The following is a 15,480-nucleotide window of genomic DNA, read 5'->3' as shown; positions in this document are numbered from 1 at the left end:
TGAATATTCATTTGACATCGTTTTAATATTCATTTGATATCGTTTGAATATTTATTTGATATCGTTTGAATATTCATTTGATATCGTCTGGGTATTCAGCCTCCGCCATCTGAAGTCATATCGCAGTATACACTAAAACCACAACTATTTCTGTGAGGGTTGATGGTGTACACTCCACTTAAACTCTTATGTCCCTGCAATCTCTTGGTGTAGCTGAAACATATATAAAGATGGGGTATGGTTGCAATGTGAAAATTATCAACCATTTCATTTAGTTTTGAAATACTTCTTTGAAGAAGATATCTTAGCTGTATTTTGCAAAACCTAGGAAAAGTGGATAAGCGTGACTGGTGAGTTTTCTGTACACTAAACGCATCGTGCGTCTGGTGACAAACAATTAAAACCATAAATAAGAAGATGTGGTATGAGTGCCAATGAGACGATTATACATCAAAAACATGATGTGAATAGCTCAAAATAGGACCTCACTACTAACAGAAAGCTTGAAAGAGTCCTAACTAAAAATAATTGAAAAATATTAAAAAAACGGTATTATGTTTATCAAAATATCAATCGAGAAACACTATGTTTGATTAATTCATTTGTATATTTATGTACGAAAATTATCTCTGTACAGAATAATCCAGTGTTTGTCAGTTTCATTTGGAGGACAACAATTATAAGATGTGTCTATGGAACACTCCATTAAAGCTTTGTTGTAACACGAAGTACAGCAGCCTTCGTTGGCGAAGCATGAATACACGCACTGCAATTCTGACAAATCAGTTCATAATTTAACATGTGAGTTATTCCTGATTTTCATACCAAAATACTCTCCAAAAGTATCAGTTGTCATACCATAGGTGCAAAGGGCTAAGGTCATTGTATTTCACATCGAACAGATCGTAGTTGGTTGATACCACCACACTGGGGATTTATAGTTTTCGCTACAATTGCAATTATCGTATGCTTAGACACTGAAGATTCAATAATATTTTTTTCGTTATTTAAAGTTCTTATTTCAACCGTTTGTTAACAAATATCAAACCCTTTCATACAGAATAAATAATTCCATTAATATGAAGTGGTAATTACATTTAAAAATCAATTAATTTACAGATATGCTAGATCACATCCGTTTAATTGTGTATATTTTTTTTTTATCTTTTAGTGACGATACAATGTGTTTGTCCTTTGATAAATGTTTGTTTTTGCCGATTTAATGCACATTGCTTTATATTGCGTGAACAAATGTTAAAAATGCTTTAAAGCAAAGTCACTAACAAATCAATGATATGCAATGTAGAAATGCCTTATTAAACATAAATAAATGGTTTACACATTAATTGATTTTTTTTAAAGAGACGATTTGATGGCCAGGAGATGCGCTAAATAACACTAATATTGTATTAGGAGTAAAATACTTAAAATGAATATTTAAAGATACAGATGTTTAAAAAAAATATATAAATCGATTGATATCACATATGTAGAATCCCTATTTTAGAATACTACCATTTCTTTCTAAAAATCAGTAGACTTTAAATAAACATAATATATAATCAGAATTAAAATACTTATTTCTAATTAAATATTTACAATTTTTGTGGCAATACACGTACAACAAAATAAGATACATAAGTTAATCGCACAAAACATAAGTGATAAATTTATTATATAACACAATTCAATATTCATATTACAATAGGGCCTCTGTACTCAGATATAATGACCTTTAAATAAAGAAGCAAATATACTAGTCAACATAAGAAACGATACAAGACTTTTTTCAAATTAAAGATAAAGTTTCCGTTTATAGGACCAATATTGAAGGTGGTAATACTTAATCATTATGGAAATATATATCCGTTTAAAAAAGAAATATTTATTTGACTTTCGTGACGTTTTTTGGGCGATTTTTTTTTTACAAAATTTACATAAAAGGACAATTTTAATTACAGAAGTTCCAACGAATGATGACAAACTCTCATTTGATGGTAAAGACATCAATTTGTTTTTAAAAATCATACAGTTTCTTCGTTTATTTGTTAATCAAAGTTCGGCCCCACGAATAATCGTTAAAATGTATACATTATCAACTGATTTACCATAGACAGTATGTGTAAAGTGATATTCAAAAAGCGGTAACAATCTTAAAACTAATCCGAAAGGTTGCAAAATTTACTGTGTCTTGTTTTCATTTCAGAAGCAAAGATTTCAAACGAAAATACAATATTTTTTTTTTGCATTTTTTAAGATTTCAAAAAACACTTTTTTTCCCAAAAATTTGAAAAAGAACAATATTTCAACCCATTAGTTACAACATAAAAATAACGTGATTAGCATATTGAATATTTTTCAACAAATTTGAAATTTTACTTAGAAAATTATGTGTCGATTTTTTATTCAAATTTCCGCAAAACTAATTTGCACCCTATGATCGTTCACACTGATTTAGGTACTTTCCGCAAAGTTTAGATTTTCATTATCACATTTGCATACATTGCAAATGAAAGCTTTTTAAAATAGTGTATCTCGTTTTGTTTTATATTTAATACTTTTTGATAAATTTTATTCAAAGTCGTAAATCGTTTCTTTTGTTGACTAGTATACATTCTGATATGCCTAAAGAAAGTGAGGTAAAATATATGAAATAATTTTTCATTACCAGGTACATTGTATATGAATAAAATTTTCATCCTGTAATTGTATATCATTATATAAACTGTGTCTGATATTCTCGTCCACCTTCAGCTTGCAATTGAGAAAAAAACCAAATTCATCTTAGATGACTTTGCAGGTTTTACACAGTCTTTGCTCTCGAGGAATTTTAATGTAACGATTATTTTCCATTTCAAGACCATGGTTACTTTAACGAAGTTATGTAAAAATATTCCTGTTAATAAAATCATTAAACAATAAGTAAAAACTTTGTTTCAAGTGAGGGTTAAATTTTTTTGTACAGAAATAGCAGTTAATTCTGCCATTTTGTTCTATATAAATTTTAGTCAAATCTTTATAATAGTCATTTACTTCATTTTTAATTTCTGATTTTACATGACTTACATCTGTTCTATTATTTCAATTGGCCGCTTTGTCTTGGAGGTTATTGTTTAGTGAGACAGTTTTCGCATATTTCTGCCAAGAATATACACTTAGTAAATCTAGGGATTTTGAAAGTTCAAAGGTCCATTTTGATAATGGGTTTAAATAATTAATATTCAATCTAGCAAAGTATACACTAGATTGTGTTTTAATAATTTCTTTAACTACGTAGCTTTAAACTCACTCCGATATTTTATAAGGTTTTATTTGTCCCAAGAAGGTATTTACAAAATGATAAATGGATTTTTCAAAAGGTGTTTTATCCTCATATCTATGAGGAATTAATTTATTATCAATAAAGTTAGGATAGTCAATGGCACACTTTCTTTTGCAGCTATATGCTTTTCCCTATGGTACGCATGGAAATAATCAAAAAAGGATTTTTCAAAGTTGGAAGTCAGGAGCCTGTTATTCAGTGTCTGTCGTTTGTTGTTTCATTTTTGTTTTCGTTCATTTTCTTTTAACATAAATTAGGCAGCTAGTTGTCTCGTTTGAATTGTTTTACATTGTCACTTAGGGGCAAAATATGACTATGCGGTTTAGGCTTTGTCCATTATTGAAGGCCGTACTGTGACCTTTTTTTGTCATTTGGTCTTTTGTGGAGAGTTGTCTCTTTGGCAATAATACCAAATCTTCTTTTTTATGTTGCCCAATGTTTTAAAGAGAGTTATTGACACTTAAAAAGATAAAGAGACAATAGAGGCTGTCTTTTTAACTATTTTGATCTGAGCGTCACTGATGAGTCTTATGTAGACGAAACGTGCGTCTGGCGTATAAAATTACAATCCTGGTACTTTTGATAACTATTTGCTCAGGAAAAATAAATCTTTCATGGCCTTCTTTGTCAGCTCTTGCAGTCTATGTTTGAGATTACCATTACATTTAATTAAGTAACCTACACATTCTAATTGAGTTACATTTTGTAGCATGTAATATTAACGTTTTATTAAAGGGCGAATTTTTCTAGTGGTTTTTTGGATAACCATAGTTTCTGTCTTTTTAATATTAAAGGTACATATGTATAAATAAATATAAATACATGTAAAATTCAAATTTTAGAATACTACCAATTTCTTTCTAAAAAATAAGTCAATTTGAAAGCCAGATTATGAATTTAACAAATACAATATCTTATTAAATTAAAATACTTTTTATACGACCGCAACAAAAAACATTTGCGGTCGTATATTTGTATCAAGTCGTCGTCGTTGTAAGCGTCGTCCGAAGACATTTGGTTTCCGGACAATAACTTAAGTAAATAGAAATCTATGTATTGAAACACCAGTTTTATTACTACAAAAGAAAGGTTGGGATTGTTGTCCTAAAAGTTTTGAAATAAGGGAACAACAAGGTTCCCACTAATCTAGTTTCTAGTTTCAAGACAATAACTTGCTGAACGGTGTATGAATCTTGCTGATATACCACAATGACCATACCACAAACGACTGATTATGATTAGCTCGGGGGGGGGGGGGGGGGGGGGGGGGGTATGGCTCAAACCATTTAGGAATTAGGGGCCAAAAAGGGGGGAACAAGCGTTTCCTAGTTAATGAACAATTACTTTTAGGCACAATGATAAGTTAGGAATACCTCCCATCAGTCCTTTTCAATAACGTTTACAGAAATGTTGCGCATTGTCTTGAGGTGATTAGCTTTAAATTTATGTTTAGCAGTTAATATTTTTTTAAATACTGATAAAGGTAGATGAGGTGTCTAAATCATAATCCGTAGATGTTTTTAATAATTTGCCAAAATGTAGTTTATATAATGCTTTTTTTTTATAAAAAATAATCACAATAATGGGTCACCGGCCTTATTTCCAAGCTACACACTGTTCAAAATTGACAGATTTTGTATAGATTATGCATGGGAAATCTAATTTTCTGCCATAAAGCATATGAAAAGATAGCTTTAATATAATGCTTTCAGTTAAGAAAAAATAGTTGGGTCGCCGGACCCGTTTTCCTGCTTCGTTATAAAATAGGTAAATTCTGATACATTCTATTGTAAAATAACCTTAATTTGAGTTATCTGCCCTTGAATTTGAGTCACCTCCCCTTAAGTGTCAAAGTTGGAAAAAATTTAATCAAACAAAAGTTCTCTGTTTTTTTTTTAAATACAACCATAAATATGATAAAACATGTCATTGTCTATATTGAAATGAAAGTTCTGACACCTGAATTATCTACTACTCTTAATATTTGCACATTTTATTAAAGATCTAAACTTTGATTTCTTGTATTTCCAAATTTAAGATGTAGGAAGACACCCTATCTACCCTAAGAAATATTAATTTTAGCCATGATTATGTATGTCATTTTCTATTTTAAGACATTTTTGATACATTTAAATGGGTAATCTTTGGTATCAAAAGACTGTTATTTGAGTTAAAGATTTTTTTTTGGGGAAAAGGTGGTTAGAAAAAGTTGGGGTTTTTTTTTTTTGGGGGGGGGGGTGATATTTTTTTATCATTTCAGATATCAGACATTAAAAATATATTTCTTCAAAAAACAATTGCGGGGGAGAAATTCACAACAGCACACTGTATTGCTTGCTCCTTAGCCTCCTTTCTTTTAACTTATATGCAGACTGTAAATGTACTCACGCCAAGAAAATGTGTCTGGAATTCCAAAACAAATCAACGGAAACGAGTTTCTGGATTACCATTGAACCGGATAGCGATGTCTCTTCAAGTGGTTGCCGAGATCCTAGCAGAAGAGGGTTGTAATCCGAGTAATTTAGTTCAGAACATATCAGGACGGATTAGATTATAGTTCAATAAGCTGCTTTGGCTCCGATATCACCCAAACGGGAGATCGGCTGGACCCAGTCCGACCAATTGGCTGGTCATGTCAAGCTATTAGTAGGCATTCAGAGGTGGGGTGACAAGAATTACGAACCTTTATTTTCATTTGTAAAACCAACCTTCTTAGTCACCTTTAGTACATAAAAAAAAAGAAAAAAATGTGATGACTCAGTGCCCTGTTGACAAAATGACAGTTGGCCATGATTCATTGTTATTAAACAAACAGATGAAAACATATTTAAAGAAATCTGCCTTTGTGATTCACATACAACTTAAAAGTATTGCTGGCACAAAGTTTCAAAAATAAGATCAGGACATTTGAAGGTTGAAAATTCCAACAACAGTTAATCAAAAAATTTGCTGACAATGATAACTTTTACAGACTTTCATATGTCTGCCTCTTCTCACAATAGTTTGAACAGTTGTAAAGTCAGAAGTCAATAATTAAGGTGACCTTATCGTTAAGAAATTAGTGAATAACTTTCAAACCAAGGTGTAACTGATGTTAGATTAAAAAAAAATGAAAATGTAATCAAATTTTAAGAATACATACCTTTCTAACTCCGACTTCTCCTTCTCCTTCATCTATTTTCTATTTATTAGTGTAACATGTCAAAAATTACCTTAAATATTTTTGAGTTATCTCTCTTTGTATAGAGTTTTATCCTGCAATTGGGTGTCCTACTATACAGATACAGCCCTACAGATATCGCTATGCTGTATCTGTATACTATACAGATATCGCTTTAAAGTTCCGCCCACTGCCGGACTGAGTATTGTTTGAACCTGTCACGGTGACCTCAGGATGTGTATTCCAGTTGCATTCCAGTGATGATGACAATTGTCGATTCCAAAACTTGAATGTGTCATTGTGTATGATTGTGTTACAAAATCAACCATGTCAATTTCAGCATGCATGTTAAGTGAATGTCTAGTCTGAAGCGTAGGACAACTCGTACACTTCTGTTTCAAACTTGACAATGTTTTGTTATTTTTTTTTACTGTTGAAATTAGTTATGATCAGTTATGTTAAAATAGATAATTATTCACCTTGGGCGATGTATTATTACATAGGTTTACTTAGGTTCTTTTACTGATACAGGAACTAAAGTTCCTCTTCTCTAAATCTTCTCCACTTCCGGTGATTGGTGATTTATAGTCTCCGTACATCTGTTTGGTTCTTCCAGTATTTATCTAGTCTATTCTTAAATGTATTTGTGTTTTATTGTTGACCATTCGAGATTCTTTTTTTTTGCGAACCCGTCTTCAGCGTAATGTGTGATTTTGATATTACTACGCGGGCCCCAAGGGATTACAAATCGAAAATAAATGCTAAACATGTTAGATCATGTTAGTTTTTGTGTCTTTCAAAACACAAATAATATACAGAATTAATTGCAGGATAAAGACAATAACTGTTTACTGTCTTTAAATATCAGTTGTATTTGTACTCGGCTCGAAACAGGTGTAGTAGCTCGCTAAAAGCTCGCATACACCTTGTTTCCTAGCCTTGTACAAATACAGCTGATATTTAAAGACACTTAACAGTTATTGTCTATATCTCTCCTTGTATAGAGTTCAGTAAATACATTGAAATTTTAAATTAAATTTTTTTTTTAAAAGAATAAAAAAAATTATATTAGCATTTATATTTTGTTATCAAATCATATTTATCAAAGGTACCAGGATTATAATTTAGTTCGTCAGATGATACAGTTTAATAATTTTTTGTCTTAATATTATTTAAGGGTATTTCAAATATTATTTACTTCATTCTAGTAATTAGTGTACAGGCAAAACATTTTCACTACATTTTATGTTTTTTTCTCTTATTTGTAACTTCTTGACCGGTAAAGTTGTGAACAACAAAAAAGTGAAGATTGGAATTGTAATTTGTAAATATTTATAACGATTTTGAATATGACTGTTTTATATAAAATTGTAAAAATACCAAAAGAAAAAATATATGATATTTACATGTAAATAAATTTATAATATATCTAAAGTTTTTCAAATGCAAATATGATTTCAAAATTTGGTAATAATTTGAATTTGAAGTATATTGTGTCATTTGATAGTAGGCATTAGTGAGAAATATTTATACTATGAAAGATATATTTTATATCTTAATTAATAAAGGTACTGGTACGACAGTATTGTACACAGATAGATATATGTGTTTTTCCTACTAGAGGATGATATTTTGCTGTGAAATTGTCTGCCATTTCCATATTTAGGGTATGTCTATTGAATTGTAATCATGTATTACGATTATGTTTAGTTATTTTTTTTACATTTTTAATAATAAAAAAAATGGGTTATCAAGGAACAAATGTTCTTATGAAAACGTTCACTTATTTCATTCTTTGATTGAAAAACATTGAGAATAATAATATTCAGAAAGGGATATAATCATGTTCTTGTAGTTTTCATATAGCTTTGTATAAATAAATTTCGGATGCATTTTAATTGATATTTAGAAAAGCAATCTTTATTCCAAGTTATAGTTGATTGAATTTGTGATCTACGTATCAATAGACGTATAATCCGTGCACTCCGACTTCCTCCACCAATAAAAAAAGTGTCCATTGATGAAAATTAACATGGATCGATATAGGCTAAAACTAGAGCCTCCAGTTGAATGTCCTTCTCATTTATGTAGCTACATATGTATGCAAGTATTCTTACATCCATGGCTTTCAAATGTCCGTGTTCGAAAGTTCACGATGAAAATAAACCCGAAAAAGCACTTGGAGTGCACGTAATCTACATAATGAAGTTTCATATTATTTTTTTGATTTTTTTACGACCATAAAATCTATTTGATTTTTTTAACCAGTTTATCGGACTTTTTTTTATATCGGCAACTCTAATAATACAAACGCTGGGATCAAAAATGTTCTTCAACATCGTATTTTGTTTCACCTTTTTAATGTTTTTTTTATAAGAGCGTCACCGACAAGTCTTGCCTACGAATCGCACGTTTTGAAACATTGTTTTTAAACAATTGTAAGCCTTGGAATTTATAACGAATATATTTATGATTATATCAATTATCATTTGCATGTTCTAATTTTATTTAATTAAGAAACGTGCTTCATATAATGATAATTAATTCATGGAAGGCATTTTTGTTGCCGATATTTTATACCGTTAACCAGCGTGGTATTTTAACTATGGTCGAATAAAATGCCTACCAACGTTTAAATGAGTTTAACGTATGACATGAACAAATTAATTCTATACTAATGAGACAAGTACGATATTTGTTTTGGGCCGAAGCGTGCAAAAATTACTTTGAACAATGTTTTGCTGATACTACTCCCGATGAAGTATGCACCTTTCATATTTGATTAATTTAAAAACAAATAGTAGAATATGTTTATATTGTTTGAACAACATTTTATATAGAATTATATGTAAGCAGCTAAAATGGATATATTTGATTCGGAAAAAAAATTAATAAACGGTATGAAAACAGAAAGAACGTGCGCATGTGTCAAACATATTTCAAGGCAATAATAGCATTGTTTTTTTTTTACAAAGCAAAGTAAGGACGTTATATTTGATAAATAATATAAATATAAATAATAATTGTAAAATCATACTAATTATCTGAATGTTCAATTGTACTGCTTCATTATGATTAAAAGTTTGTTTTTTAAATCAATCTCATCATTAACGATTGTTGTTCGCTTTTCAACCAGCATAAAAGTCTTTAAATATACGGCCTACTGTCTTCGTATCATCATTCTGATCGACTTGTAAGAGTATTGCAAACCCCGCCATGTGTACCAATTCATTCCATCTGCGAAAGATGCGTGATCTCCTGCCAAATATCCGCCATTCAGATTGCTATGGTGACAAGTCTTATGCCACCAAGCACCATGGAAATATGCAGCACAGTTTCCGTACCCAGTGTAGGGGTTGTTTTTCTGATCTGAAGTTGTAAATTTCATACCATTTGAGTAAGAAAGACTGTCTCCTATAAACAAGATTAAAACATATTGTCAATTACAATGGTATTCAGTGAAACCTATTTTTAGAGACCACGGATATTACATATTTACCTGCGTCGCAACTATAACCACTGACAGATATTTCGTATTTACCTGTGTCGCCACTATAACCACTGACAGATATTTCGTATTTACCTGTGTCGCCACTATTACCACTGACAGTTATTGCATATTAACCTAAGTCACCACTATAACCATTGCAAGTTGTTGCATATTTACCTGCGTCGCCGCTATAACCACTGACATATATTGCATGTTTATCTGCGTCACCATTATAACCACTGACAGATATTAAGTATTTACCTGCGTCGCCACTATAACCACTGACAGATATTAAGTATTTACCTGCGTCGCCACTATAACCACTGACAGATATTTAGTATTTACCTGCGTCGCCACTAAAACCACTGACATATATTTAGTATTTACCTGCGTCGCTACCATAACCACTGACAGATATTGTATGTTTACCTGCGTCGCCACTTTACCCACTGACATATATTGGTATTAACCTGCGTACCCACTATATCCACTGAAATATATTGCATTTTGCCAACGTCGCCACTTCAACCACTGACACATAATGCATTTTTACTTACGTCGCCACTATTACCTCTGTCAGACATTGCATATTTACCGGCGTCGCCCCTAAAACCTCTGACTGATATTGCAATGTTACCTAGGCTATGCCTGTTGCCCAATCCAATTCAATTTATTTGAACAAAATATTGTTGAAACTAGAATTACCAATGACATATATTGCGTATTCACCTGCGTCGCCACTACAACCACTGCAAGTTATTGCGTATTTACCTGCATCGCCACTATAATCACTGATTGATATTGCATATTTACCTGCGTCGCCACTATAACCACTGACAGTTATTGCGTATTTAGATGGCGCACTCCCTATGACAAAGGATTGGTATTCTGCATAACGTGTCTCGTTATCAAAATCTTCTAAAACAACCCTAAGGGTGTATGCATTGCTGGATGTAAGTTGATGCACTTTTGCATTTCCTAAAACATAAAAAAGATACCAAAAACAACGGTATACAGAATACTTCAAACAAACGGTGACTTGTGTGAACGCTGGAAATATTACCTGTTACCAGAAAGAGCATTTGTATTCGATAGAAACAATTGCACTTATACGTTCTGAATAGTTGTGACAACAAATTAAAATATCTGTCAAAGCCAACCAGACTTTCCACTTTGCAATTATTTAATGGGCGGTTAGAAAATCACTTTTCGACCAAATGGATAATGAATCCTTTTCTGTATCTGTTGGATTTATTAACATCTTCAATCATAGCAAGCTGGAGCATAGAGAAACACACTTTTGTTCTGGACGTAAATGTTGATTTCGCGCATTTTATGGCATGTTTAGTCAAGACCTTAAACGATTATCTAGAATATTATTTGCAAATGTCGCCAACTTTATTGAACGAATAACCTTACAGTTACAAAAACAATATTTTGACATGATTATGTACCATAGACTTTTGAAAACTTGGAGGACAGTTAAAATCAGTAGCAACATCATTTGTCAGTTAAAACACTCTAAACTAACAAACGGTTGTATCAATCCTAACTGTCATTGCTTTGTCATTTCTAGAACCAACACTTTGAAATGGAAAAAGATGTCGAAAAAGAACTTTTCCCGACATCTTTTTTAACTATGGAAAGAGAAGTTTTGGGGCAAATAAAAGTAATTTTACCACACTCTTCGTGGAACTGACCCAATCAATCAGCTTTACAATATACCAAAGAAGCCAGATCATTTAATTTCACATTCAGATATATTGATGAACTTTTCTGATTTGGATCCATTGTTATATATTCCCCAGATAATAGAAACAGAAGAAACAACAGACACGGATATACCAGGATATATGACAAACGAGACCGGTTGATTTTGAAATTATCAATTTCCCCATCTTTGTAGCAATATATCAATTTCTGCATTTCGTATACACATTTTCAAACTAATTCGGTATTCATGTGCTTGACGCTGCAGTTCAGAATTTGTAAAGCGTCATTAGTGTTTGAGTTTGAAGTTCATAAAGCAAGGGTATTCAAAGAACCTCTCAAGTTTCCTAAAACAATTCATCGGAAGAATACAAGATGCTTGGTACTGACGTTGTTTATCATATAATTATCTTAATAACGTGTTATGGTATTCTTGTGTTTGTCTTTGAACTTATTTTTTTTTACTGTTGAGTTTATCTATGGCAGTATCCCTGTTGTTTGTTTTAACATGTTTCAATTTTCTGACTGCAGATATTTATTTGATAGCTTCGGCCTCTCTTCAGTTGATTATTGATCGTTAATTTATCATGTTATATCATGTCTTAAATTACAAAATAAAGTTTATTCGTACGACAAAGTGTGTAGATCATTTTCCAGATAATTGTATACCTAGCCAGAATTCAGTCTCAATGTCACCAAATCCTAATTCAAACTCCTCCCATATTCTATAAAAGTCTACGTTACCATTTATTCTATTCTGGAATACCTGAAATGACAACAAGGATACATGTAAATGAGGGCTTGGTTGAGTGACTGAATATGGAGTAATCTACCATTCCACAGAAAAAGGCCATCGAATAAGATATAGCCCTACACTAAAGAATAGACATACTATTTATAAAGAATAAAGATGTTATCAAATAATAGCTATGGTTTTCTTAGAATTATCAATTGGAGACTACACTTGCAATGTCGATCAAAGAAAACATAGAACATTATAAACCTTTTGGATGAGGTCCCTCTAGCGAATTAAATACCCCAAAGGATGAATGAGAATTATAACTATGATGCCCATATCGTCTTACTCCGTCTGGTAGTAAAACCCTCTCAAAACTGGGACATCCGTTTAAAATGTACGGTCAATTTTGGGGACGTTAAATCCGATGTCTCCTGTAGAAGGAGAGTGCCACAAACTATGCACGTTAAGAATTATTACAACTCCTGTTGGGTCGGTATATGGCCTGTGCAAGGCTAAATTTATGTCCCTATACAATAAACCACCATTTTAAAGGAGTACGTCCATTAAGACTATTTTTTGGTCCCAAAATATAGCACTTTACAAATGGTTAGAAGGTAAACTTTTAGCCAATTATTGGAATACTTCTGCTACATTAATATGGGCTGTTATTTTAACAATACAATGAACATAAATCGGGTAGAAGCCTCATTAAGTCATGCTAAATTACTAAAATCTTCACAATTTAAGCATTGAGTTAAACACATTTTGTTTTAAATGTAAGTGCACGGATTTGTTTTCAGTCTATATATTTAAATGTAAGTTGTTCTTGTAATACATAATATACATAAAGGTTGAAAGTTAACACGTTTGCGGCTCCTTTCATTTTGACAAATACCATCTGAAAAGTGACTTATTATGGCATATTTGGGGGATTTTTCACATTCAAGCTTAAATTTGAACGCCTTTAATGTCTAAATCAGTTTTTATCTTTCAAACATTCTTATTGAATCGACTAAAGTAGACACTTTAAAGAAGATTTAAAAAGTGTTAAAAATCTTTAATCAGATGAACTGGAAAATTTTATGCAGAAATCTGCTCTTCCCAGACCTACTCCATACTCTCGCATCATCCCAAACAGCTTATATTACAAGACACACCTATTATGTTTATTTGATTTAGTTCTGAACATGCATTAAATATTTGAAACTTTTTGCAACTAGCAATTTATAAATCAAGTAACTTATCTTTATCGGAACAGCGGAGGACAGACTCACAATAAATTCTGAAGTCATATTCGGTCTTTCAATTAAATGAACTTATTATTATTGAAAGAAACGTTACATATTGTCAAATGTTTTGTTGTCCTATATAGATGATTATTCACTATGATATAACATACTTTAAATAACTATAAAAAAACTAAATATTAAAAGATCATTCGATCTGTTTGGCAATATTTGTAAAAATGCCAATATAACTTCAACCATATAAATTGCTCCTAATACGCTTGAACTGTTTCCATCAAATGCAATCTAAGGAAAATTCATTACGAAAAGCTCCAAAAACAAAAAACAAAATCAAATGACAAAATCAACAGCTGAAACATGTCAATCGAAAAGAAAACAATTGTCGTATTCCTGACGTGGTGCAGATAAGGTTTCAAAACAAACATAGCATGATGCTCTCTTCAGATGTCATCGGATTTGACTGCAAAGCCAAATGGAAGTTGTAACTTCAGTAATGATTTTACTGACGGTCGATAGAAAAATATAAGGTGACAATTTCTATAAACCCCAGATACCGAATATGTACACATTAGACGTTTTAGAATATAATGCATTCTGGGTAATATAAAAGTGTAAACCGAAAGGTCTTGATTGGTTAAAATGTCATAAACAATTGAAATGTTACCAATGACGTGACGTTATTTTGATTTTGAATGAAATAACCCATGATTCTTTACATGTTGAAAAGGTCAATGTACTTACTGTCCAACCTCCGCCATCAGTAGTCATGTCACAGTAGACACTAAAACCACATCTATCTCTATCAGGGTTGATGGTGTACACTCCACTTAAACCTTTTATGTCACCGCAATCTTTTGGTGGAGCTGAAACATATATTAAGATAAGGAGATAGGGGTACGGTTGCAATGAGAAAATTATCCACACTAGGTGATTGATTGTTGCCTGCTTAAAATACAGTGGCAATTTGTTTACTAGAACGAATAAAAAAAAAGAATACAATAGGTAGGTCCTGTAATACACCGACTGAGATAAAGGTTAAACAAACTTGAATGCCACTGAAATATTATGTATACAGGGTATATGTTCATTGTTATTTGAAGTGTCCTCATGTCAAGAGACTATAGTACTTTTGCTACACGGCGCATCCGATTTATGATTCCTAACGTATCAAAAATCCCCAAAATTACTAGACTAGTGTTAAACATTTGAAACAGAAACAAACAACGGTATAATCTTTTATGAACAAAAAGAAACGAAAAATACTATATATAATTAATTCATTTGCATATATACGTACGAAAATTATCTCTGTACAGAGTATTCCAGTGTAGATTTGTTTCATTTGGAGGACAACAGTTATAAGATAGGTCCATTCTGCACTCCATCAAAACTTTGTTATAACCCGAAGCACAACAGCCTTCGTTTGCGAAGCATGAATACGAACATTGCACTTCCGACACACCTGTGAATAATCTAACATGTAAGGTATCCTTAATTTTCATCCCAAAATACTCTGTAAACGTATCAGCTGTCAACACAAAAGCGCAAAGAACTAAGGTAATAAGTAAATCGTAAGTCTTTGTAAGGAGGGACATCTTTTATGTATTTTACAACTTACAACTCGTCGTTGATGAACTGTTGATAACACCACCGTTGTTTAGACACTGTATATTTAATTGTATATGTTTTGCAATTAAAACTACTTGTTTCAACTGTTTGTTAACAAATATCAACCTCTTTATACATAATAACTAATTCCATTAATATTAAGTGGTAATTTAAATTTAAACTCAGTTTATTTACATAGATGGT

General features: G+C 31.6%; 1 protein-coding gene across 1 annotated transcript; it reads right to left on the bottom strand.

Moving 5' to 3' along the window:
• Nucleotides 1-9,642: 9,642 nt before the first annotated feature.
• LOC134718038 (fibrinogen C domain-containing protein 1-like) lies at nucleotides 9,643-15,183 on the bottom strand. The gene is made up of 5 exons (XM_063580539.1): nucleotides 14,966-15,183; nucleotides 14,410-14,531; nucleotides 12,352-12,448; nucleotides 10,744-10,950; nucleotides 9,643-9,896 (listed from the first exon to the last, which is right to left on the bottom strand). Exons 1-5 carry the CDS (start codon nucleotides 15,168-15,170, stop codon nucleotides 9,643-9,645), a joined length of 885 nt encoding a protein of 294 aa, XP_063436609.1. The 5' UTR covers nucleotides 15,171-15,183.
• Nucleotides 15,184-15,480: the final 297 nt, after the last annotated feature.

The sequence above is a fragment of the Mytilus trossulus genome, chromosome 5, assembly GCF_036588685.1.
Source record: "Mytilus trossulus isolate FHL-02 chromosome 5, PNRI_Mtr1.1.1.hap1, whole genome shotgun sequence".
Lineage (NCBI taxonomy): Eukaryota > Metazoa > Mollusca > Bivalvia > Mytilida > Mytilidae > Mytilus > Mytilus trossulus.
This window is presented reverse-complemented; position numbering and strand designations above follow the sequence as displayed.